The 22,500-nt window shown below is 48.6% G+C and overlaps 2 protein-coding genes across 3 annotated transcripts in view; both read left to right on the top strand.

The window, feature by feature from the left end:
- si:ch73-193i2.2 (transient receptor potential channel pyrexia) overlaps positions 1-763 on the top strand; it is a 12,966-nt gene extending 12,203 nt beyond the window's left edge. Inside the window, exons 12-14 of the mRNA XM_053333525.1 lie at positions 72-264; positions 603-674; positions 706-763. Coding sequence (XP_053189500.1) covers positions 72-264; positions 603-674; positions 706-763 — 323 coding nt within the window. The remainder of the gene's footprint in view (positions 1-71; positions 265-602; positions 675-705) is intronic.
- Positions 764-5,668: 4,905 nt separating this feature from the next.
- ubr2 (ubiquitin protein ligase E3 component n-recognin 2) overlaps positions 5,669-22,500 on the top strand; it is a 50,875-nt gene continuing 34,043 nt past the window's right edge. The window contains exons 1-14 of one of the 2 annotated variants that reach the window (XM_053333467.1): positions 5,669-5,752; positions 8,662-8,945; positions 11,818-11,896; positions 12,932-13,045; positions 13,144-13,274; positions 13,938-14,076; positions 14,206-14,268; positions 15,287-15,407; positions 15,484-15,591; positions 16,290-16,378; positions 18,764-18,862; positions 18,967-19,065; positions 19,892-20,055; positions 22,209-22,308. In XM_053333467.1, the coding sequence (XP_053189442.1) occupies positions 5,669-5,752; positions 8,662-8,945; positions 11,818-11,896; positions 12,932-13,045; positions 13,144-13,274; positions 13,938-14,076; positions 14,206-14,268; positions 15,287-15,407; positions 15,484-15,591; positions 16,290-16,378; positions 18,764-18,862; positions 18,967-19,065; positions 19,892-20,055; positions 22,209-22,308 (1,674 nt within the window). The remainder of the gene's footprint in view (positions 5,753-8,661; positions 8,946-11,817; positions 11,897-12,931; positions 13,046-13,143; positions 13,275-13,937; positions 14,077-14,205; positions 14,269-15,286; positions 15,408-15,483; positions 15,592-16,289; positions 16,379-18,763; positions 18,863-18,966; positions 19,066-19,891; positions 20,056-22,208; positions 22,309-22,500) is intronic. The other variant, XM_053333466.1, reaches the window with a different exon arrangement.

Below are 22,500 nucleotides of genomic sequence, written 5' to 3'. Positions count from 1 at the left end.
AATCAGCAGTCAGAGACTAACCCTCTGCCCCCCCCCCCCCCCCCCAGGCCCCCGTCCAGGCTCTGACTCAGTTCCCAGCATGCACTCTGTCTCCGGCCTGCTGTACAGCCTGTACCGCATCACCCTGGTGGACGAGTACGAGTACGACGCCATGGTAACGGTGGACAGCGTCATGGCTCCTCTGCTGTGTGGGACGTTCCTGGCAGCCTCCTCCATCCTGTGTGTCAACCTGATGATCGCCCTGGTAACCGACACCTTCCAGAGGTCAGAGGTCACGACACAGCCATGTACACACCAACTCTAATATTCAGCTACTTCATAATCATCTCATTTATACACTGTGTGTGTGTGTGTGTGTGTGTGTGTGCGCGTGCGTGTGCGTGTCTGTGTGTGTGTTTGTGTGTGTGTGTGTGTGTGTGTGTGTGTGTGTGTGTGTGTGTGTGTGGTGTGTGTGTTTGTGCGTGTCTATGTGTATGTGTGTTTGTGTGTGTGTTTGTGTGTCTATGTGTGCGTGTGTGTGTGTGTGTGTCGATGTGCATTTGTGTGTGTGTATATGTGTGTGTGTGTGTGTGTGTGTGTGTGTGTGTGTGTGTGTGGAACAGAGTGTATGATAACTCCCAGGCGAACGCTGTGATGCAGCAGGCCGCCGTCATCCTGCAGGTGGAGGAGTCCATGCCCCTCCTCCGCCGTTACCTTGACAACCAGTACATCTACAGCCAGTGTGCGCCGCTGGCCGACGCCCACGACGGCCGTGATGTCATGAGACCTTCCCGTTACCATGGCGAGAAGGGACGAATCACTGCGCAGATCAAAGTATGTTTCTCCATCCATCCATCTTCTTCCGCTTATCCTGGTCGGGTCTCGGGGGCAGCAGCCTAAGCAGGAAGCCCAGACTTCCCTCTCCCCAGCCACTTGGTCCAGCTCTTCCAGGGGGACCCCGAGGCGTTCCCAGGCCAGCCGAGAGACATAGTCTCTCCAGCGTGTTCTGGGTCTTCCCCGAGGTCTCCTACCGGTGGGACGTGCCCTGAACACCTCACCAGGGAGGCGTCCGGGAGGCATCCTGACTAGATGCCCGAGCCTCCTCATCTGGCTCCTCTCAACGCGGAGGAGCAGCGGGTCTACTCCGAGCTCCCTCCGGATAACTGAGCTTCTCACCCTATCTCTAAGGGAGAGCCCAGCCACCCTACGGAGGAAGCTCATTTCAGCCGCTTGTACCCGCCATCTTGTTCTTTGGGTCACGACCCAAAGCTCATGACCAGAGGTGAGGGTAGGAACCCAAAGCTCATGACCAGAGGTGAGGGTAGGAACCCAAAGCTCATGACCAGAGGTGAGGGTAGGAACCCAAAGCTCATGACCAGAGGTGAGGGTAGGAACCAAGACCGACTGGTAAATCCAGAGCTTTGCCTTTCGGCTCAGCTCTCTCTTCACCACGACGGATCTGTGCAGAGTCCGCATTACTGCAGACGCCGCACCGATCCGCCTGTCGGTCTCACGCTCCATCCTTCCCTCACTCGTGAACAAGACCCCGAGGTACTTGAACTCCTCCACTTGAGGCAGAATCTCATCCCCGACCCGAAGAGTGCACTCCACCCTTTTCCGGTTGAGGACCATGGCCTCGGATTTGGAGGTGCTGATTCTCATCCCGGCCGCTTCACACTCGGCTGCGAACCGATCCAGTGAGAGTTGGAGGTCACGGTCTGATGAAGCAAACAGGACCACATCATCTGCAAAAAGCAGTGACCCAATCCTGAGGTCACCAAACCGGACCCCCTCCACACCCTGGCTGCACCTAGAAATCCTGTCCATAAAGATTATGAACAGGATCGGTGACAAAGGGCAGCCCTGGCGGAGTCCAACCCTCACTGGAAACAAGTCCGACTTATTACCGGCAATGCGGACCAAGCTCTGACACCGGTCATACAGGGAACGGACGGCCCGTATCAGGGGGTCCGGTACCCCGTACTCCCGGAGAACCCCCCACAGGATTCCCCGAGGGACACGGTCGAATGCCTTCTCCAAGTCCACAAAACACATGTGGACTGGTTGGGCCCCATGCACCCTCAAGGATCCTGCAGAGGGTGTAGAGCTGGTCCACAGTTCCACGTCCCGGACGAAAACCACACCGCTCCTCCTGAATCCGAGTTCGACTATCCGACGGACCCTCCTCTCCAGCACCCCCGAATAGACCTTACCAGGGAGGCTGAGGAGTGTGATTCCCCTGTAATTGTAACACACCCTCCGGTCCCCCTTCTTAAAAAGAGGGACCACCACCCCAGTCTGCCAATCCAGAGGCACTGCCCCCGATGTCCACGCGATGCTGCAGAGTCGTGTCAACCATGACAGCCCCACAGCATCCAGGGCCTTGAGGAACTCGGGGCGGATCTCATCCACCCCCGGGGCCCTGCCACCGAGGAGCTTTTTAACCACCTCGGTGACCTCAGCCCCAGAGATAGGAGAGCTCACACCCGGGTCCCCCGGCCCTGCTTCCTTACCGGAAGGCGTGTCGGTGGGATTGAGGAGGTCTTCGAAGTATTCCTTCCACCGATCCACAACGTCCCGAGTCGAGGTCAGCAGCACACCGTCCCCACCGTACACAGTGTTTACGGTGCACTGCTTCCCCCTCCTGAGACGCCGGATGGTGGTCCAGAATCTCTTCAAAGCCGTCTGGAAGTCTTTTTGGCCTCACCGAACTCCTCCCATGTCCGGGTTTTTGCCTCAGTGACCGCTGTAGCTGCGCTCCGCTTGGTCTGCCGGTACCTGTCTGCTGCCTCCGGAGTCCTACAGGCCAATAAGGTCCTATAGGACTCCTTCTTCAGCTTGACGGCATCCCTCACCGCCGGTGTCCACCAGCGGGTTCGGGGATTGCCGCCCCGACAGGCACCGACCACCTTGCGGCCACAGCTCCGGTCGGCTGCCTCAACAATGGAGGCACGGAACATGGCCCACTCGGACTCAATGTCCCCCGCCTCCCCCGGTACATGGTCGAAGCTCTCCCGGAGGTGGGAGTTGAAACTCTCTGTGACAGGAGACTCTGCCAGACGTTCCCAGCAGACCCTCACAATGCGTTTGGGTCTGCCAGGTCTGCCCGGCATCCTCCCCCACCATCGGAGCCAACTCACCACCAGGTGGTGATCAGTTGACAGCTCCACCCCTCTCTTCACCCGAGTGTCCAAGACATGCGGCTGCAAGTCCGACGACACGACTACAAAGTCAATCATCGAACTGCGGCCTAGGGTGTCCTGGTGCCAAGTGCACATATGGACCCCCCCCCCCCCCCCCCCCTTATGCTTGAACATGGTGTTCGTTATGGACAACCTGTGACGAGCACAGAAGTCCAACAACAGAACACCGCTCGGGTTCAGATCAGGGGGGCCGTTCCTCCCAATCACACCCCTCCAGGTCTCACTGTCGCTACCAACATGGGCATTGAAGTCCCCCAGCAGAACGAGGGAATCCCCAGGGGGAGTGTTTTCCAGCACCCCCTCCAAGGAGTCCAAGAAGGGTGGATACTCTGAACTGCTGTTTGGACCGTAGGCACAAACAACAGTCAGGATCCGTCCCCCCACCCGAAGGCGGAGGGAGGCCACCCTCTCGTATACCGGGGTAAACTCCAACATACAGGCACCAAGCCGGGGGGCAATAAGTATTGCCACCTCTGCCCGGCGCCTCTCATCAGTGGCAACTCCAGAGTGGACGAGAGTCCAACCCCTCTGGAGGAGACTGGTTCCAGACTGGTTCCAGACTGGTTCCAGAGCCCTTGCTGTGCGTCGAGGTGAGGCCGACTATATCTAGCCGGAACTTCTCAACCTCACGCACCAGCTCAGGCTCCTTTCCCACCAGAGAGGTGACGTTCCACGTCTCTAGAGCTAGCTTCTGCAGCCGAAGCGTTTCTGTGTTTCTGAACAACTGAATGATTGTTTCTACTTAAAGTGTAGAAACTAATGTGTGTGTGTGTGTGTGTGTGTGTGTGTGTGTGTGTGTGTGTGTGTGTGTGTGTGTCCTGTAGGAGACCCTGGATCAGTTCCTGGTGCTGCAGAGAGACATGGGAACAGCTGGGTGAGTTCTATCTATCTATCCATCTATCAGCAGTCAGTGTAAAGATATTAAACATGTTCTCTTTCTCTCCACCAGAGTCCAGAAGCTTCAGGATGAGCAGGACCTGCAGCTAAAGGACCAGGACCTGCAGACCCAGCAGCTAAAGGACCAGGACCTGCAGACCCAGCAGCTAAAGGACCAGGACCTGCAGAGTCAGGAGCTGAGGGAGATCCGAGCAGAGCTGCAGCAGCTCCGTAGTCTGGTCCAGCAGCTGGTTCAGAGCAGACCTGAATCAGTCACACAGCTCTGAGTCTGAGTCTGACCTGTGAGGATCAGATCATATGAAACCAGATCGGACCAGACCAGGGCCCAGGACTTCCTGAAGCGAGTCAGAATCCCTCCGGAGGACCAACTCGTCATAAAAGTTGGAGTAAAAATGTGTCAGTGTGGTTCTGGAGAGAAGAAGAAGACCAGGAAGAGGATCAGCTGACAGCCTCCACATATTTAATACAACATATTAGAACAATAATGTGTGTCTCCTACCAGTCTGTTAAACATGCTCATATATATTTATCATGTCTGCTGGTGTGTGTGTGTGTGTGTGTGTGTGTGTGTGTGTGTGTGTGTGTGTGTGTGTGTGTGAGCGGAGGGCTTCATGGTGTTTGATGAATACTGTAAATAAAAACATGAACTCTGAGCATCAGCAGTCTGCTTCTCCTTCCTGAACCAGCTCCTTCCTCTCTACTCTCACGCTCACATGCTCACCCTCACTCCCTCACTAACCCTAACCCTCTCACACTCTGGTTCACACTCATCATGTCCCACACTGACACTACTATCATTCCCTTTTCATTAGTCAACCAGCAAAATCCACCCAAAAAACCTTCATCACATCCAGAACTCCAGCCAGAATCCTCATCACTCCCGTCCTCTCAGCTGCTCTGACTTCCTGCTCCTCACCTTCAAGCCCTCCATACTGTGGCTCCACTACTCCTCAGTGACCTCCTGGCTCCCTCTCAGATCCTCCGTCTCCAACCTCCTCCTCATCATCATCATCATCATCATCAGCACCATGAACCCAAACTCTGGAACTCTCTCCCTCAATCTCCTAGTACACAGCAGTACACAGTAGTACACAGTACTACACAGTACTACACAGCAGTACACAGTACTACACAGCAGTACACAGCAGTACACAGTAGTACACAGTAGTACTACTGTCAAACATTTCTCTTCATCCTCCTCTGTCTAGTCTTGTTTTGATCTGATTTGTTTTATTTTTTATTTATTCTGTAAAGTGTCCCTGGGTTTGTGAAAAGCGCCATATAAACGTAACTTATTATTATTATCATTATTATTATTATTATCATCATTATTATTATCATCATTATTATTATTATCATTATTATTATTATTATCATTATTAACATCATCATTATAATTATTATTATAAACATGAAACATTTTCATATCTATATTTGTCTTGGCGTTAATGAGCTTCCATATAGTTGTTGTTTTTAAACTGAATTTGGCCCCGCCTATTCTGCTCCTAGACCCGCCCCTCCCTCACAGCTGTTGATCATTTCCGGTTCCGGGTTCTTCTTGTCCCCCTCACAGCACAGAGGGAGGAAAGATGGCGGCGGCCGACTCCGACAGAGATCCTCCGTCCGCTTTATGCTCCGAATTCCTCCATTTCTCCGCCAAAGACACGGCGTCGGTAAGCGTCTCCCCCACCTGTCTGCCCCGCTGACTGTCACCTGTGCTGTCATGACGTCACAGGGCGCTGTCCTCACCTGGTGCGCGCGCTGTTAGTGACTTTAATCTGTAGCTTTTTTTTTCATGCTAATGCTAAGAGCTAACGGCTAACAGCCAGAGCCTCCCAGTGATCTGTGAAAACATCTGGATGTCAGATTAAACAGCTGTTCTGGCGCGTGTCAGCCTCGACTCGCGACTCCACAACAACTGTACAGTTTATTTAAGTTTGTTAAAACCGGTGTGAGCGTTTAAAACCGGTTAATTTAACGTTTATTTACCGTTATAACCGACTGTAAACATAACACCGGTGTTACACTTTATTCTGTGTGTGTGTGTGTGTGTGTGTGTGTGTGTGTTATGTGTATGTGTGTGAGAATTGTATGTGTGTTATATATATGTGTGTGTGTGTGTGTGTGTGTGTGTGTGTGTGTGTGTGTGTGTTACCTGCAGGACTAGGTGTGTGTGTGTTTATTTATATGTATGTGTGTGTGTGTGTGTGTGTGTGTGTGTGTGTGTGCCCAACATCATTTAAATACACTCTGACATATAAACAGACTCATAAATAGTATTTAACTGAGCTCATAAATATCATCAGCTGTTATTTTATAATAAATAAATGTGCGTTAAAGAGTTAAATGTGGATCATAGATGTGACAGATGAGGCTCCACACACACACACACACACACACACACACACACACACACACACACACACACACACACACACACCTGACAGGTTGTGACTGTAATATCTGAATATTACAGGTTAAAGTTACAGTTGTGTAATAATAAGAGCTTTTCCTATCACTGACCAGCTGTTAGACTTAATATAATATAATATAATATAATATAATATAATATACTAATGAAAACATCTGTTCTCATGTGTGTAAGAGCTGCTGCTGCTTGTTTAGACTGTAGAACTGAACTGTCTCATTTACTGGAGACAAGAAGTCGTTAATAGATTTAAATAAGTAAAGTTAGTTTTTAGTTAAACTCTTATGAACCTAATATTAAAACCAGTCTTATCTGCTTTTATTGATGTTTAAACTTCTGTGCACACATGTAGATAAAAATAAATGTTGAGTCTATAATGACCGGAGGTGTTTTTCCAGGACAGGAGCCTGTTATGTGACAGTGTTAGCTCAGCGTTAGCTCAGTGTTAGCTCAGCGTTAGCTCAGCGTTAGCTCAGTGTTAGCTCAGTGTTAGCTCAGCGTTAGCTCAGTGTTAGCTCAGCGTTAGCTCAGTGTTAGCTCAGCGTTAGCTCAGTGTTAGCTCAGCGTTAGCTCAGTGTTAGCTCAGCGTTAGCTCAGCGTTAGCTCAGCGTTAGCAGGTAGTGATCCAGGTCAGTGTGTCACTGAGTCTCAGCAGGTCTCACTAACGAGCTCTGACAGACAGAGAGCTCGTTAATCTGATCTGTAGGTCAACCTGCTGCTGTACACTGTAATATAGTATACTGTAATATAGTACACTGTAATATAGTACACTGTATTATAGTATACTGTAATATAGTACACTGTATTATAGTACACTGTAATATAGTACACTGTAATATAGTACACTGTAATATAGTACACTGTATTATAGTATACTGTATTATAGTACACTGTAATATAGTACACTGTAATATAGTACACTGTAATATAGTACACTGTATTATAGTACACTGTAATATTGTACACTGTAATATAGTACACTGTAATATAGTACACTATAATATAGTACACTGTAATATAGTACACTATAATATAGTACACTGTAATATAGTACACTGTATTATAGTACACTGTAATATAGTATACTGTATTATAGTACACTGTAATATAGTACACTGTAATATAGTACACTATAATATAGTACACTGTAATATAGTACACTGTATTATAATACACTGTAATATAGTATACTGTATTATAGTACACTGTAATATAGTACACTGTATTATAGTACACTGTAATATAGTACACTGTATTATAGTATACTGTATTATAGTATACTGTAATATAGTACACTGTAATATAGTACACTGTATTATAGTATACTGTAATATAGTACACTGTATTATAATACACTGTAATATAGTACACTGTAATATAGTACACTGTAATATAGTATACTGTAATATAGTACACTGTATTATAATACACTGTAATATAGTACACTGTAATATAGTATACTGTATTATAGTACACTGTAATATAGTACACTGTAATATAGTACACTGTAATATAGTACACTGTATTATAGTACACTGTAATATAGTACACTGTAATATAGTACACTGTAATATAGTACACTGTATTATAGTACACTGTAATATAGTACACTGTATTATAGTACACTGTAATATAGTACACTGTATTATAGTACACTGTAATATAGTACACTGTATTATAGTACACTGTATTATAGTACACTGTAATATAGTACACTGTAATATAGTACACTGTAATATAGTACACTGTATTATAGTACACTGTAATATAGTACACTGTATTATAGTACACTGTAATATAGTACACTGTAATATAGTACACTGTATTATAATACACTGTAATATAGTACACTGTATTATAGTACACTGTAATATAGTACACTGTAATATAGTACACTGTAATATAGTACACTGTAATATAGTACACTGTAATATAGTACACTGTAATATAGTACACAGCAGTACATGAGAACTGTTGGAAATTAAGTTTATCGTTTTTGAAGTCTCTGACTAGAAAAAATATGTATCTCCTCTTCCTGTTCCTGCTCCGCCTCCTCCTCTTCCTGCTCTGCCTCCTCTTCTTCCTCCCACTCCTTCTCTTCCTCCTCCCCCTCCTCCTCCTCTTCCTCCTCCTCCTCTTCCTCCTCCTCCTCAGCAATGGATGGCAGCAGCAGATCTTCAGCAGGAAGTGTATCGGCACCTGGCCGTGTACGTACCCAGAATCCTTTGCTTGGGGCCGAGCGGGTGCAGCAGCAGAGAGGAGCAGAGGGAGGAGCAGAGGGAGGAGTTGGCCTGTCAGCTGCTCCTCCTGGCTCCTCTGGAGTGGCTCCTGCTGGGGGAGGAGCCGGCTGCAGGCCTGGCGCTCCTGCAGGAGAACAACCAGCCGTCTCCTCTGTGTGGACACGTGTTCAAGGTGGGAGAGCCCACCTACTCCTGCAGGTAATACACTCACACACTCACACACACACACACACACACACACACACACACACACACTCACATACACACACACACACACACACACACACACACACACACACACTCACATACACACACACACACACACACACACATACACACACACACATATACACACACAGACCTGGAGGGGTGTGATTGGGAGGAACGGCCCTCCCGATCTGAACCCGAGCGGTGTTCTGTTATTGGACTTGTTGTCCATAACGAACACCATGTTCAAGCTTAAGGGGGGGGGGGGGGGCGCAGTTCCATGATTGACTTTGTAGTCGTGTCGTCGGACTTGCGGCCGCATGTCTTGGACACTCGGGTGAAGAGAGGGGCGGAGCTGTCAACTGATCACCACCTGGTGGTGTGTTGGCTCCGATGGTGGGGGGGGTGCCGGTCAGACCTGGCAGACCCAAACGTATTGTGAGGGTCTGCTGGGAACGTCTGGCAGAGTCTCCTGTCACAGAGTTTCAACTCCCACCTCCGGGAGAGCTTCGACCACGTGCCGGGGAAGGCAGAGGACATCGAGTCCGAGTGGGCCATGTTACTGCCTCCATTGTTAAGACCGGAGCTGTGGACGTAAGGTGGTCGTAGCGGCAATACCCGAACCCTCTGGTGGACACCGGCGGTGAGGGATGCCGTCAAGCTGAAGGAGCCCTATAGGGCCTTATTGGCCTGTAGGACTCCGGAGGCAGCAGACAGGTACCGGCAGACCAAGCGGAGCGCAGCTGCGGCGGTCACTGAGGCAAAAACCCGGACATGGGAGGAGTTCGGCGAGGCCAAAAAGACTTCCAGACGGCTTTGAAGAGATTCTGGACCACCATCCAGGGTCTCAGGAGGGGGAAGCAGTGCACCGTAAACACTGTGTACGGTGGGGACGGTGCGCTGCTGACCTCGACTCGGTACGTTGTGGATCGGTGGAAGGAATACTTCGAAGACCTCCTCAATCCCACCGACACGCCTTCCGGTAAGGAAGCAGGGCCGGGGGACTCGGGTGTGGGCTCTCCTATCTCTGGGGCTGAGGTCGCCGAGGTGGTTAAAAAGCTCCTCGGTGGCAGGGCCCCGGGGGTGGATGAGATCTGCCCCGAGTTCCTCAAGGCCCTGGATGCTGTGGGGCTGTCATGGTTGACACGACTCTGCAGCATCGCGTGGACATCGGGGGCAGTGCCTCTGGATTGGCAGACTGGGGTGGTGGTCCCTCTTTTTAAGAAGGGGGACCGGAGGGTGTGTTCCAATTACAGGGGAATCACACTCCTCAGCCTCCCTGGTAAGGTCTATTCCGGGGTGCTGGAGAGGAGGGTCCGTCGGGTAGTTGAACCTCGGATTCAGGAGGAGCAGTGTGGTTTTCGTCCAGTCCGTGGAACAGTGGACCAGCTCTATACCCTCTGCAGGATCCTTGAGGGTGCATGGGGCCCAACCAGTCCACATGTGTTTTGTGGACTTGGAGAAGGCATTCGACCGTGTCCCTCGGGGTGTCCTGTGGGGGGTTCTCCGGGAGTACGGGGTATCAGACCCCCTGATATGGACCGTCCGTTCCCTGTATGACCGGTGTCAGAGCTTGGTCCACATCGCCAGTAATAAGTGGGACTTGTTTCCAGTGAGGGTTGGACTCCGCCAGGGCTGCCCTTTGTCACCGATCCTGTTCATAATCTTTATGGACAGGATTTCTAGGCGCAGCCAGGGTGTAGAGGGGGTCCGGTTTGGTGACCTCAGGATTGGGTCACTGCTTTTTGCAGATGATGTGGTCCTGTTGGCTTCATCAGACCGTGACCTCCAACTCTCACTGGATCGGTTCGCAGCCGAGTGTGAAGCGGCCGGGATGAGAATCAGCACCTCCAAATCCGAGTCCATGGTCCTCAACCGGAAAAGGGTGGAGTGCACTCTTCGGGTCGGGGATGAGATCCTGCCCCAAGTGGAGGAGTTCAAGTACCTCGGGGTCTTGTTCACGAGTGAGGGAAGGATGGAGCGTGAGATCGACAGGCGGATCGGTGCGGCGTCTGCAGTAATGCGGACTCTGCACAGATCCGTCGTGGTGAAGAGAGAGCTGAGCCGAAAGGTTCCTACCCTCACCTCTGGTCATGAGCTTTGGGTTCCTACCCTCACCTCTGGTCATGAGCTTTGGGTTCCTACCCTCACCTCTGGTCATGAGCTTTGGGTTCCTACCCTCACCTCTGGTCATGAGCTTTGGGTTCCTACCCTCACCTCTGGTCATGAGCTTTGGGTCGTGACCCAAAGAACAAGATGGCGGGTACAAGCGGCTGAAATGAGCTTCCTCCGTAGGCTGGCTGGGCTCTCCCTTAGAGATAGGGTGAGAAGCTCAGTTATCCAGAGGGAGCTCGGAGTAGACCCGCTGCTCCTCCGCGTTGAGAGGAGCCAGATGAGGAGGCTCGGGCATCTAATTAGGATGCCTCCCGGACGCCTCCCTGGTGAGGTGTCCAGGGCCCGTCCCACCGGTAGGAGACCCAGGACACGCTGGAGGGACTATGTCTCTCGGCTGGCCTGGGAACGCCTCGGGATCCCCCGGGAAGAGCTGGACCAAGTGGCTGGGGAGAGGGAAGTCTGGACTTCCTGCTTAGGCTGCTGCCCCCGAGACCCGACCAGGGTTAGAGGAAGAAGATAGACAGACGGACAGACACACACACATACACACACACACACACACACACATACACACACACATACACACACACACACACGCACGCACACACACACACACACACACACACACACACACACACACACACACACACACACACACACACACACACACATACACACACCTACTCTTGCAGGTAACACACATTGTTCAGATATGCACCTAAATCATGTGTATGTTTTTTTTTTTTAGGGAGTGTGCAGCTGATCCCACCTGCGTTCTATGCATGCAGTGTTTCCTGGGGAGTGTTCATAAAGACCATCGATACAGGGTGAGTACACACACACACACACACTCACACACACACACACACACACCTGCAGCAGGTTGATGTGAGGGCAGAAATGTGACACCTGCTGACAGGTACACACAGACTCCACCTACAGTCACACCTGTTGTGATGAAGCACGTAGAGGCAGCAGGTGTGTGTGTGTGTGTGTGTGTGTGTGTGTGTGTGTGTGTGTGTGTGTGTGTGTGTGTGTGTGTGTGTGTGTGTGTGTGTGTGTGTGTGTGTGTGTGTGTGTGTGTGTGTGTGTGTGTGTGAGAGTGTGTGTGTGTGTGTGTGTGTGCGTGTGTGTGTGTGTGTATGTGTGTGTGTGTGTGTGTGGGTGTGTGTGTGTGTGTGTGTGTGTGTGTGTGTTGCATCTCTGCTGGAGTTCACCATATAAATGAAGTTAGCTTTAAGTGTTTCTGTCAGATAAAGTGACCAATGATCAGTTTGTAGTCCTGGAAGCAGGAAGTGTTGAGGGAGTTGTAGTCCTGGAAGCAGGAAGTGTTGAGGGAGTTGTAGTCCTGGAAGCAGGAAGTGTTGAGGGAGTTGTAGTCCTGGAAGCAGGAAGTGTTGAGGGAGTTGTAGTCCTGGAAGCAGGAAGTGTTGAGGGAGTTGTAGTCCTGGCCTGTGTGTGGAGGCTGCTGCAGTGTGAGGCTCGTGTTGGGTTTAATCTCACAGACAAAACGCTGCAGTGTAACAGATGAAGCAGCAGATTCCTGACTGTCCAAACACTGTCTGTCTGTGAGGAGACTGTCCTCTTTACTGTCTGTGTCAATAAAGTTTTACTGCTTCAGTCTGACTCCTCTTCATCAGTCTGTGATGATGATGATGATGATGATGATGATGATGATGGAGTCAGAGGTCAATCTGTCACCTGCACAAAGAGCCGCTGAGGCTGCGACACGCTGCGTCTGACAGCAGCACGCCTGCTGCATGTGACACACCTGACTGTGTGTGTGTGTGTGTGTGTGTGTGTGTGTGTGTGTGTGTGTGTGTGTGTGTGTGTGTGTGTGTGTGTGTGTGTGTGTGTTACAGATGACCACGTCAGGAGGTGGAGGTTTTTGTGACTGTGGAGACGCTGAGGCCTGGAAGAAGGGTCCTTACTGCCAGAAACACACCCCCACCCCCACCAAGAGAGACACAGAAGAGGTGAGACCCCCCCCCCCACCCCCACCCCCCCTCTGTGTGTCACTTCCTGTCTGCTGTGCTCGCCGGCAGGTTGAACTCTCTGCTTTTTGTCCCTCCAGGACCCCGTAGCCCAGCTGCCTGCTGACATGGTTGCCCGTAGTTACAACATCTTCTCCATCATCCTGAAGTACGCTGTAGACCTGCTGACCTGGGATCAGGAGGACCAGCTGCCTGCAGGACTGGAACCACCGTACGCACACACACACACATACACATACACATACACACACACACACACACACACACACACATATACACACACCTATACACACACACACATATATACACACACACACATATATACACACACACATACACCTATACACACATACTATGTTTTCCTTTTTTTATCTTCAGGCGATTTTATATAAATTGTGTGTGTCTCTGCTCTGTGTGTGTGTGTGTGTGTGTGTGTGTGTGTGTGTGTGTGTGTGTGTGTCTCTGCTCTGTGTGTGTGTGTGTGTGTGTGTGTGTGTGTGTGTGTGTGTGTGTGTGTGTGTCTCTGCTCTGTGTGTGTGTGTGTGTGTGTGTGTGTGTCTCTGCTCTGTGTGTGTGTGTGTGTGTCTCTGCGCTGTGTGTGTGTGTGTGTGTGTGTGTCTCTGCTCTGTGTGTGTGTGTGTCTCTGCTCTGTGTGTGTGTGTCTCTGCTCTGTGTGTGTGTGTGTGGGTGTGTGTATCTCTGCTCTGTGTGTGTGTGTGTGTGGGTGTGTGTGTCTCTGCTCTGTGTGTGTGTGTGTGTGTGTGTGTGTCTCTGCTCTGTGTGTGTGTGTGTGTGTGTGTCTCTGCTCTGTGCATGTGTGTGCGTGTGTGTGTGTGTGTGTGTGTCTCTGCTCTGTGTGTGTGTGTGTGTGCAGGGAGAAAGGAGACACCTACTACTGCATGCTGTTCAATGATGAGGTTCACACGTATGAGCAGGTGATCTACACGCTGCAGAAAGCCGTCAACTGCAGCCAGAAAGAAGCCGTCAGCTTCGCCACCACCGTCGACCGAGACGTACGTTCACCCTGACACCAACCACGCTCCGCCTCATCTGTGATGTCACATGACCTAACATCTACCCCTGTGTGTGTGTGTATGTGTGTGTGTGTGTGTGTGTGTGTGTGTGTGTGTGTGTGTGTGTAGGGAAGGAAGTCGGTGCGATACGGAGATTTCCAGTTCTGTGAACAATCCAAGTCTGTCATAGTGGTGAGTACGCACTCATTCAGTGTGACAGTGTGGAAGGAAGGAAGGAAGGAAGGAAGGAAATAAGAAGGGAAGGAAGGAAGGAAATAAGAAGGGAAGAAAGAAAGAAAGAAGGAAAGACAGTGAAGGACGGACAGACAGATGGTAGGAAGGAAGGAAGGAAGGGGAGGGAGGAAAGAAAGGTAGGGAGGAAAGAAGAAGGGAAGGAAGGAAAGGTAGGGAGGAAAGAAGAAGGGAAGGAAGGAAAGGTAGGGGGGAAAGAAGAAGGGAAGGAAGGAAAGGTAGGGGGGAAAGAAGAAGAAGGGAAGGAAGGAAAGGTAGGGAGGAAAGAAAGGTAGGGAGGAAAGAAGAAGGGAAGGAAGAAAGGTAGGAAATAAGAAGGGAGGGAAGGAAGGGGAGGGAGGAAAGAAGAAGGGAAGGGAGGAAGGGGAGGGAGGAAAGAAGAAGGGAAGGGAGGAAGGTAGGGAGGAAAGAAGAAGGGAAGGAAGGAAAGGTAGGGAGGAAAGAAGAAGGGAAGGGAGGAAAGAAGAAGGGAAGGAAGGAAGGTAGGGAGGAAAGAAGAAGGGAAGGAAGGAAAGGTAGGGAGGAAAGAAGAAGGGAAGGGAGGAAAGAAGAAGGGAAGGAAGGAAGGTAGGGAGGAAAGAAGAAGGGAAGGAAGGAAGGAAAGGTAGGGAGGAAAGAAGAAGGGAAGGAAGAAAGGTAGGAAATGAGAAGGGAGGGAAGGAAGGAAGGAAAGACAGGCAAAAGGAAGGAAGGTAGGAAATAAGGGAAGGAAGGAAGGAAGGAAGGTAGGCAATCAGAAGGGAAGGAAAGAAGGAAGGTAGGCAATCAGAAGGGAAGGAAAGAAGGAAGGTAACCCTTTAAATTTAAACTAAACCTCATTGACCTTTTATATTACTGGGAAACACTGATAGTTGGCGTGTCTGGTTACTAACAATGACTCTGATCCTCTGATGACTGCTGGAGCATCATATCTAACCCTCTCTCTCCCCTTCTCTCTGCCCCCCCCCCCCCCCCCCAGAGGAACACCAGCCGCCAGTCGAAGCCTCTCAGAGTTCAGGTGATGCACTCGTCTGTTGTTGCTCATCAGTGTTTCGCTCTCAAAGCTCTCAGCTGGTTGGGACAGATCCTCCAGTACTCAGGTAGGTCTGGACTACATTACCCATAATCCTCCTCTCTCTCTGTGTGTGTGTTATAACCATGTGACCTGTGTTTCAGACGGTCTGCGGAGGGTTCTGTGTCAGGTTGGACTTCAGGAAGGTCCAGAAGGAGAGAACTCCTCGCTGGTCGACCGGCTCATGCTCAACGACTCCAAAATGTGGAAAGGTGACATTTTTAATCCCTTCCTCCTCCTCCTCCTCCTCCTCCTCCTCCTCCTCCTCCTCCTCCTCCTCCTCCTCCTCCTCCTCCTCTCCCTCCTTCTCCTCCTCCTCCTCCTCCACCTCTTCCTCCTCCTCCTCTTCCTTTTCCTCCTCCTCCTCCTCCTCCTCCTCCTCTTCCTCCTCCTTCTCTTCCTCTTCCTCCTTCTTCTTCTTCTCCTCCTCCTCTTCCTCTTCCTTTTCCTCCTCCTCTTCCTCATCCTCATCCTCCTCCTCCTCCTCCTCCTCCTCCTCCTCCTCCTCCTCCTCCTCCTCCTCCTCTTCTTCCTCCTCCTCATCCTCCTCTTCCTTCTCCTCCTCCTCTTCCTCTTCCTCTTCATCCTCTTCTTCCTCTTCCTTCTCCTCCTCCTCCTCCACCTCCTCCTCCTCTTCCTTCTCCTCCTCCTTCCCCTCTTTCTTCTCCTCCTCCTTCTCCTCTTTCTCCTCCTCCTCCTCTTCCTCCTCCCCCTCCTGCTCCTCCTCCTCCTTCTTGGTCTGTAACCCTCCTCTGTGTCTTTGTGCAGGAGCGAGGAACATCTACCACCAGCTTCTTCTTCTTCTTCTTCTCCTCCTCTTTCTTCTCCTCCTCCTTCTTCTCCTGCTCCTTTTCCTCCTCCTCCTCCTCTTCCTCCTCGGTCTGTAACCCTCCTCTGTGTCTCTGTGCAGGAGCGAGGAACATCTATCACCAGCTGCTGATGAACAGCCTCCTCATGGACCTCAAGTACAAGAAGATCTTTGCCATCCAGTTCGCCAAGGTAACACACACCCGATCAATAAGGAAGGGAGGAAGAAGGAAGGTTGAAGGGAGGGAGGGAGGGAGGAAGGAAGGAAGGAAAGAAAGAGAAGGAGGGAGGGCGGGAAGAAAGGAGGGAGGAAGGAAGTAAATAAGGAAGGGAGAAAGGAAAAGAGGAAGGAAGGGAGGAAAGAGAGAGGAAGGAAAGAAAGAGAGAAGGTGGGAAGGATGGCGGAAAGATGGAAGGAGGGAGGGAGGGAGAAAGGAAAATAGGAAGGAAGGAAAGAAGGAAAGAGGGAGGGAGGGAAGGAGAAAGGAAAATGGGAAGGAAGGGAGGAAAGAAAGAGGAAGGAAAGAAAAAGAGAAGGAGGGAGGACGGAAGGAAGGAAGGGAGAAAGGAAAAGAGGAAAGAAGGGAGGAAAGATGGAAGGAGGGAGGGAGGGAGAAAGGAAAATAGGAAGGAAGGAAAGAAGGAAGGGAGGGAGAAAGGAAAATAGGAAGGAAGGGAGGAAAGAGAGAGGAAGGAAAGAAAGAGAGAAGGTGGGAAGGGTGGAGGAAAGAAGGAAGGAGGGAGGGAGGGAAGGAGAAAGGAAAATGGGAAGGAAGGAAAGAAGGAAGGAGGGAGGGAAGGAGAAAGGAAAATGGGAAGGAAGGAAGGAAAGAGAGAGGAAGGAAGGAAAGAAAGAGAAGGAGGGAGGACGGAAGGAAGGAAGGGAGAAAGGAAAAGAGGAAAGAAGGGAGGAAAGATGGAAGGAAGGAGGGAGGGAGGGAGGGAGAAAGGAAAATAGGAAGGAAGGAAGGAAGGGAGGGAGGGAGAAAGGAAAATAGGAAGGAAGGAAAGAAGGAGGGAGGGAGGGAGGGAGGGAGGGAGAAAGGAAAATAGGAAGGAAGGAAGGAAGGAAGGGAGGGAGAAAGGAAAATAGGAAGGAAGGGAGGGAGGAAGGAAGGAAGGAAGGTAGGGAGTAAAGAAGGAAGGATCACTGTGACTCATGATGAAGATGTTCTGTGTTCATGTTGAGTTTGTTCTCGTCTGCGTCTCTCTGCCGGTGAACAACAGTGATGTCATCGTCCTAATAGAAGATCTTTAAGTCTCCTCTGTCTCCTTGTCTCCTTGTCTCCTTTCCTTTTGACCCGGAGAAACTCTCATTGGCTCTCCAGTTGGTTTGGATGAGTTACAGTTTGATTGTGTAGTTGCTGCTCGCTGCCTGTAGGGGGCGATAAAGAGCCAGTCAAACAAACAGAGGAGGAAATAGAGCGGGACTATTTTCAGTGGCGGATGAATCCACATTTGGGGGGTGTGTGTGTGTGTGTCTGTGCGTGTGTGTGTCTGTGTGTGTGTGTGTGTGTGGGTGTGTCTCTGTGTGTGTGGGTGTGTCTCTGTGTGTGTGTGTGTGTGTGCCTGTGTGTCTCTGTGTGTGTGTGTGTGTGTGTGTGTGTGTGTGTGTGTGTGTGTGTGTGTGTGTGTGTGTCTCTGTGTGTGTCTCTGTGTCTGTCTGTGTGTGTGTGTGTGTGTCTGTGTGTGTGTGTGTGTACCTGGCTGTGTGTGTGTGTGTGTGTGTGTGTGTGTGTGTGTGTGTGTGTCTCTGTGTGTGTGTGTCTCTGTCTGTGTGTGTGTCTCTGTCTGTGTGTGTGTGTGTGTCTCTGTGTGTCTGTGTGTGTGTGTGTGTGTGTGTGTGTGTGTATGTGTGTCTCTGTGTGTCTGTGTGTGTGTGTCTATGTGTGTGTGTCTCTGTGTGTCCGTCTGTTTGTGTGTGTGTCTCTGTGTCTCTCTGTGTGTGTGTGTCTCTGTGTGTGTGTGTGTCTCTGTGTCTCTCTGTGTGTGTGTGTGTGTGTGTGTGTGTGTGTGTGTGTCTGTCTGTGTGTGTGTGTCTCTGTGTCTCTCTGTGTGTGTGTCTCTGTGTCTGTCTGTGTGTGTGTGTGTGTGTGTCTGTCTGTGTGTGTGTGTGTGTGTCTGTCTGTGTGTGTGTGTCTATGTGTGTGTGTGTGTCTATGTGTGTGTGTGTCTCTGTGTCTGTCTGTCTGTGTGTGTGTGTGTGTGTGTGTCTGTCTGTGTGTGTGTCTGTCTGTGTGTGTGTGTGTGTGTGTGTGTGTGTGTCTATGTGTGTGTGTGTCTATGTGTGTGTGTGTCTATGCGCGTGTGTGTGTGTGTGTGTCTCTGCGCGTGTGTGTGTGTGTGTGTGTGTGTGTGTGTGTGTGTGTTAGAATAAAGTGTGTTGACGGTGTTTTTAACAGGTTTTGGAGACAATGAGGAAGAACTAGAAGTTAAATTAAAACATTTATTAGTAGATCAGGGTTTTCGGTGTAATTCGGGGTTAATTTGGGGGGGGGTTTAAGGGGGGGTTTGTGGGGGGCGTCGTCCCGGCAGCAGCGACCTCTGACCCAGAGGTGAAATGTCGTCCCCCTCTAGAACTACAGACGCCTCCAGACAGATTTTATGGAGGACGACCACGAGCGAGTGGTGTCAGTGACGTCACTGTCTGTTCAGCTGTTCACCGTGCCGACCATGGTGAGTACGCCTCCTCCTGCTCCTCCTCCGCACCTACACACACCTCTCTCTCTCTCTCTGTCTCTCTCTCTCTCTCTGCCTGTCTCTCTCTCTCCTGCCGTTAGAGCTATGAACGCTTGCAGAACGACTACGTGAGAGACGACCACGACCGTGAGTTCTCCATCACTGACCTCTCAGTGCAAATATTCACCGTCCCGTCGCTGGTGAGTTCAGTGGGTTTGTGTCGGAGGTGGTGACATCATCACAGAGTCATTCATCATTTCCACTCCAGGTGTCTCATCACTCAGTTACACGGGTGTCTCTGTTGGTGCCGTAAATGTCAGGTGTGACTCTCCTCCAGTCCAGCAGGAGGCGCTGACTCACCTGAAGCTCCGACAGAAACACCAGAAGAAGAAGAAATCATGATAATATAAAAACAGTAACTTTTAATTCATGTTTCTAAACTGCAAAATCGAGACAGGAAGTAACCGTGTTGAGTTTACTGTTCCTGGTTATTCCTCGTCACCCGATCACAGGTTCAGGACTAACATGGACCAGTTTACAGTTTACACCTGTAAAATCAATGACATCATCCTTTAACCCTTAAACAGGCAGGAATCCCAATTTGATGTCACTAGTTATGTCATTTCCACCTAAAGTAAAACATTTCCTTCATATTTTTAATATATTTTGGATTTTATGAGTTGTGTCTCCACCAGGATGCTTTGCCCTTATTAAAGTATGAAATGGTGATAATGGTAAAAACACTTAAATGTGTTATTTAACATAGTAAAGTGATACATTCTGCTCATTAATATCACATTTTTATCATTTCTATCAAAGTATAAACCTACAACAAGCTTCAATTCTACCAATTAAAGGCTCATATACAATTAAACAACCACCTTAACCAATCATGCTCCTTAAAGAGTCTCCTGGTGCACGCTGCCTGTTTAAGGGTTAATTCAACCAGTCTGATCTTCAGAGGATTGTGGATTGATGTGTGTGTGCGTGTGTCTGTGTGTGTGTGTGTGTGTGTGTGTGTGTCAGGCCCGGATGCTGATGGTGGAGGAGAACCTGATGACCACCATCATCAGGACATTTGTGGATCACCTCCGTCACAGAGACCTGCAGGGACGCTTCCAGTTCGACCGCTACACCGCCCAGCAGGCCTTCAAGTTCGGACGAGTCCAGAGCCTCATTGGAGACCTCAAGTAACCATCATACCCATTATATACCAGTAACACCAGTAATATACCAGTAACACCAGTAATATACCAGTAATATGCCATCAGAACCAGTAATATACCAGTAACACCAGTAATATATACCAGTAACACCAGTAATATACCAGTAACACCAGTAATATACCAGTAACACCAGTAATATACCAGTAACACCAGTAATATATACCAGTAACACCAGTAATATATACCAGTAACACCAGTAATATACCAGTAATATACCAGTAACACAGTAATATACCAGTAACACCAGTAATATACCAGTAACACCAGTAACACCAGTAATATACCAGTAATATACCAGTAACACAGTAATATACCAGTAACACCAGTAATATACCAGTAACACCAGTAATATACCAGTAATATACCAGTAACACCAGTAATATACCAGTAACACCAGTAATATACCAGTAATATACCAGTAACACCAGTAATATACCAGTAATATACCAGTAACACCAGTAATATACCAGTAACACCAGTAATATACCAGTAACACCAGTAATATATACCAGTAACACCAGTAATATACCAGTAACACCATTAATATATACCAGTAACACCAGTAATATACCAGTAACACCAGTAATATACCAGTAACACCAATAATATACCAGTAACACCAGTAATATACCAGTAATATACCAGTAACACCAGTAACACAGTAATATACCAGTAACACCAGTAATATACCAGTAACACCAGTAATATACCAGTAACACCATTAATATATACCAGTAACACCAGTAATATACCAGTAACACCATTAATATATACCAGTAACACCAGTAATATACCAGTAACACCAGTAATATACCAGTAACACCAGTAATATATACCAGTAACACCAGTAATATACCAGCAACACCAGTAATATATACCAGTAACACCAGTAACACCAGTAATATACCAGTAATATACCAGTAACACCAGTAACACAGTAATATACCAGTAACACCAGTAATATACCAGTAACACCAGTAATATATACCAGTAACACCAGTAATATACCAGTAATATACCAGTAACACCAATAATATACCAGTAACACCAGTAATATACCAGTAACACCAGTAATATATACCAGTAACACCAGTAATATACCAGTAACACAGTAATATACCAGTAACACCAGTAATATACCAGTAACACCAGTAATATACCAGTAACACCAGTAATATACCAGTAACACCAATAACACCAGTAATATACCAGTAACACCAGTAATATACCAGTAACCAGTAATATACCAGTAACACCAATAATATACCAGTAATATACCAGTAACACCAGTAATATACCAGTAATATACCAGTAACACCAATAATATACCAGTAATATACCAGTAACACAGCAATATACCAGTAACACCAGTAATATACCAGTAATATACCAGTAACACCAGCAATATACCAGTAACACCAGTAATATACCAGTAACACCAGTAATATACCAGTAACACCAATAATATACCAGTAACACCAGTAATATACCAGTAACACCAGTAATATACCAGTAACACCAGTAATATACCAGTAACACAGTAATATACCAGTAACACCAGTAATATACCAGTAACACCAGTAATATACCAGTAACACCAGTAATATACCAGTAACACAGTAATATACCAGTAACACCAGTAATATACCAGTAACACCAGTAATATACCAGTAACACCAGTAATATACCAGTAACACCAATAATATACCAGTAACACCAGTAATATACCAGTAATATACCAGTAACACCAGTAATATACCAGTAACACCAGTAATATACCAGTAACACCAGTAATATACCAGTAACACCAATAATATACCAGTAACACCAGTAATATACCAGTAATATACCAGTAACACCAGTAATATACCAGTAACACCAGTAATATACCAGTAACACCAGTAATATACCAGTAACACCAGTAATATACCAGTAACACCAGTAACACTAGTAATATATACCAGTAACACCAGTAATATACCAGTAACACCAGTAATATACCAGTAACACCAGTAACATACCATCAGCACCAGTAATATATACCAGTAACACCAGTAATATACCAGTAACACCAGTGAGACCAGTTCCACACCAGTGAGACCAGTTTGTGTGTGCAGGTATGTCCTGATCAGCCGACCCAGCGAGTGGAGCGATGAGCTCAGAGAGAAGTTCCTGGAAGGTCTCGACTCTTTTCTGGAGCTGCTCAAGTGCATGCAGGTAACACCGAGGTCCACCTCACACCTGGACAGGTAGACTGACTCCTCTACAGGTAGACTGACTCCTCTACAGGTAGACTGACTCCTCTACAGGTAGACTGACTGACTCCTCTACAGGTAGACTGACTGACTCCTCTACAGGTAGACTGACTGACTCCTCTACAGGTAGACTGTCTCCTCTACAGGTAGACTG

This window comes from Scomber japonicus, chromosome 14 (assembly GCF_027409825.1).
Source record: "Scomber japonicus isolate fScoJap1 chromosome 14, fScoJap1.pri, whole genome shotgun sequence".
Taxonomy (NCBI): domain Eukaryota; kingdom Metazoa; phylum Chordata; class Actinopteri; order Scombriformes; family Scombridae; genus Scomber; species Scomber japonicus.
This window is presented reverse-complemented; position numbering and strand designations above follow the sequence as displayed.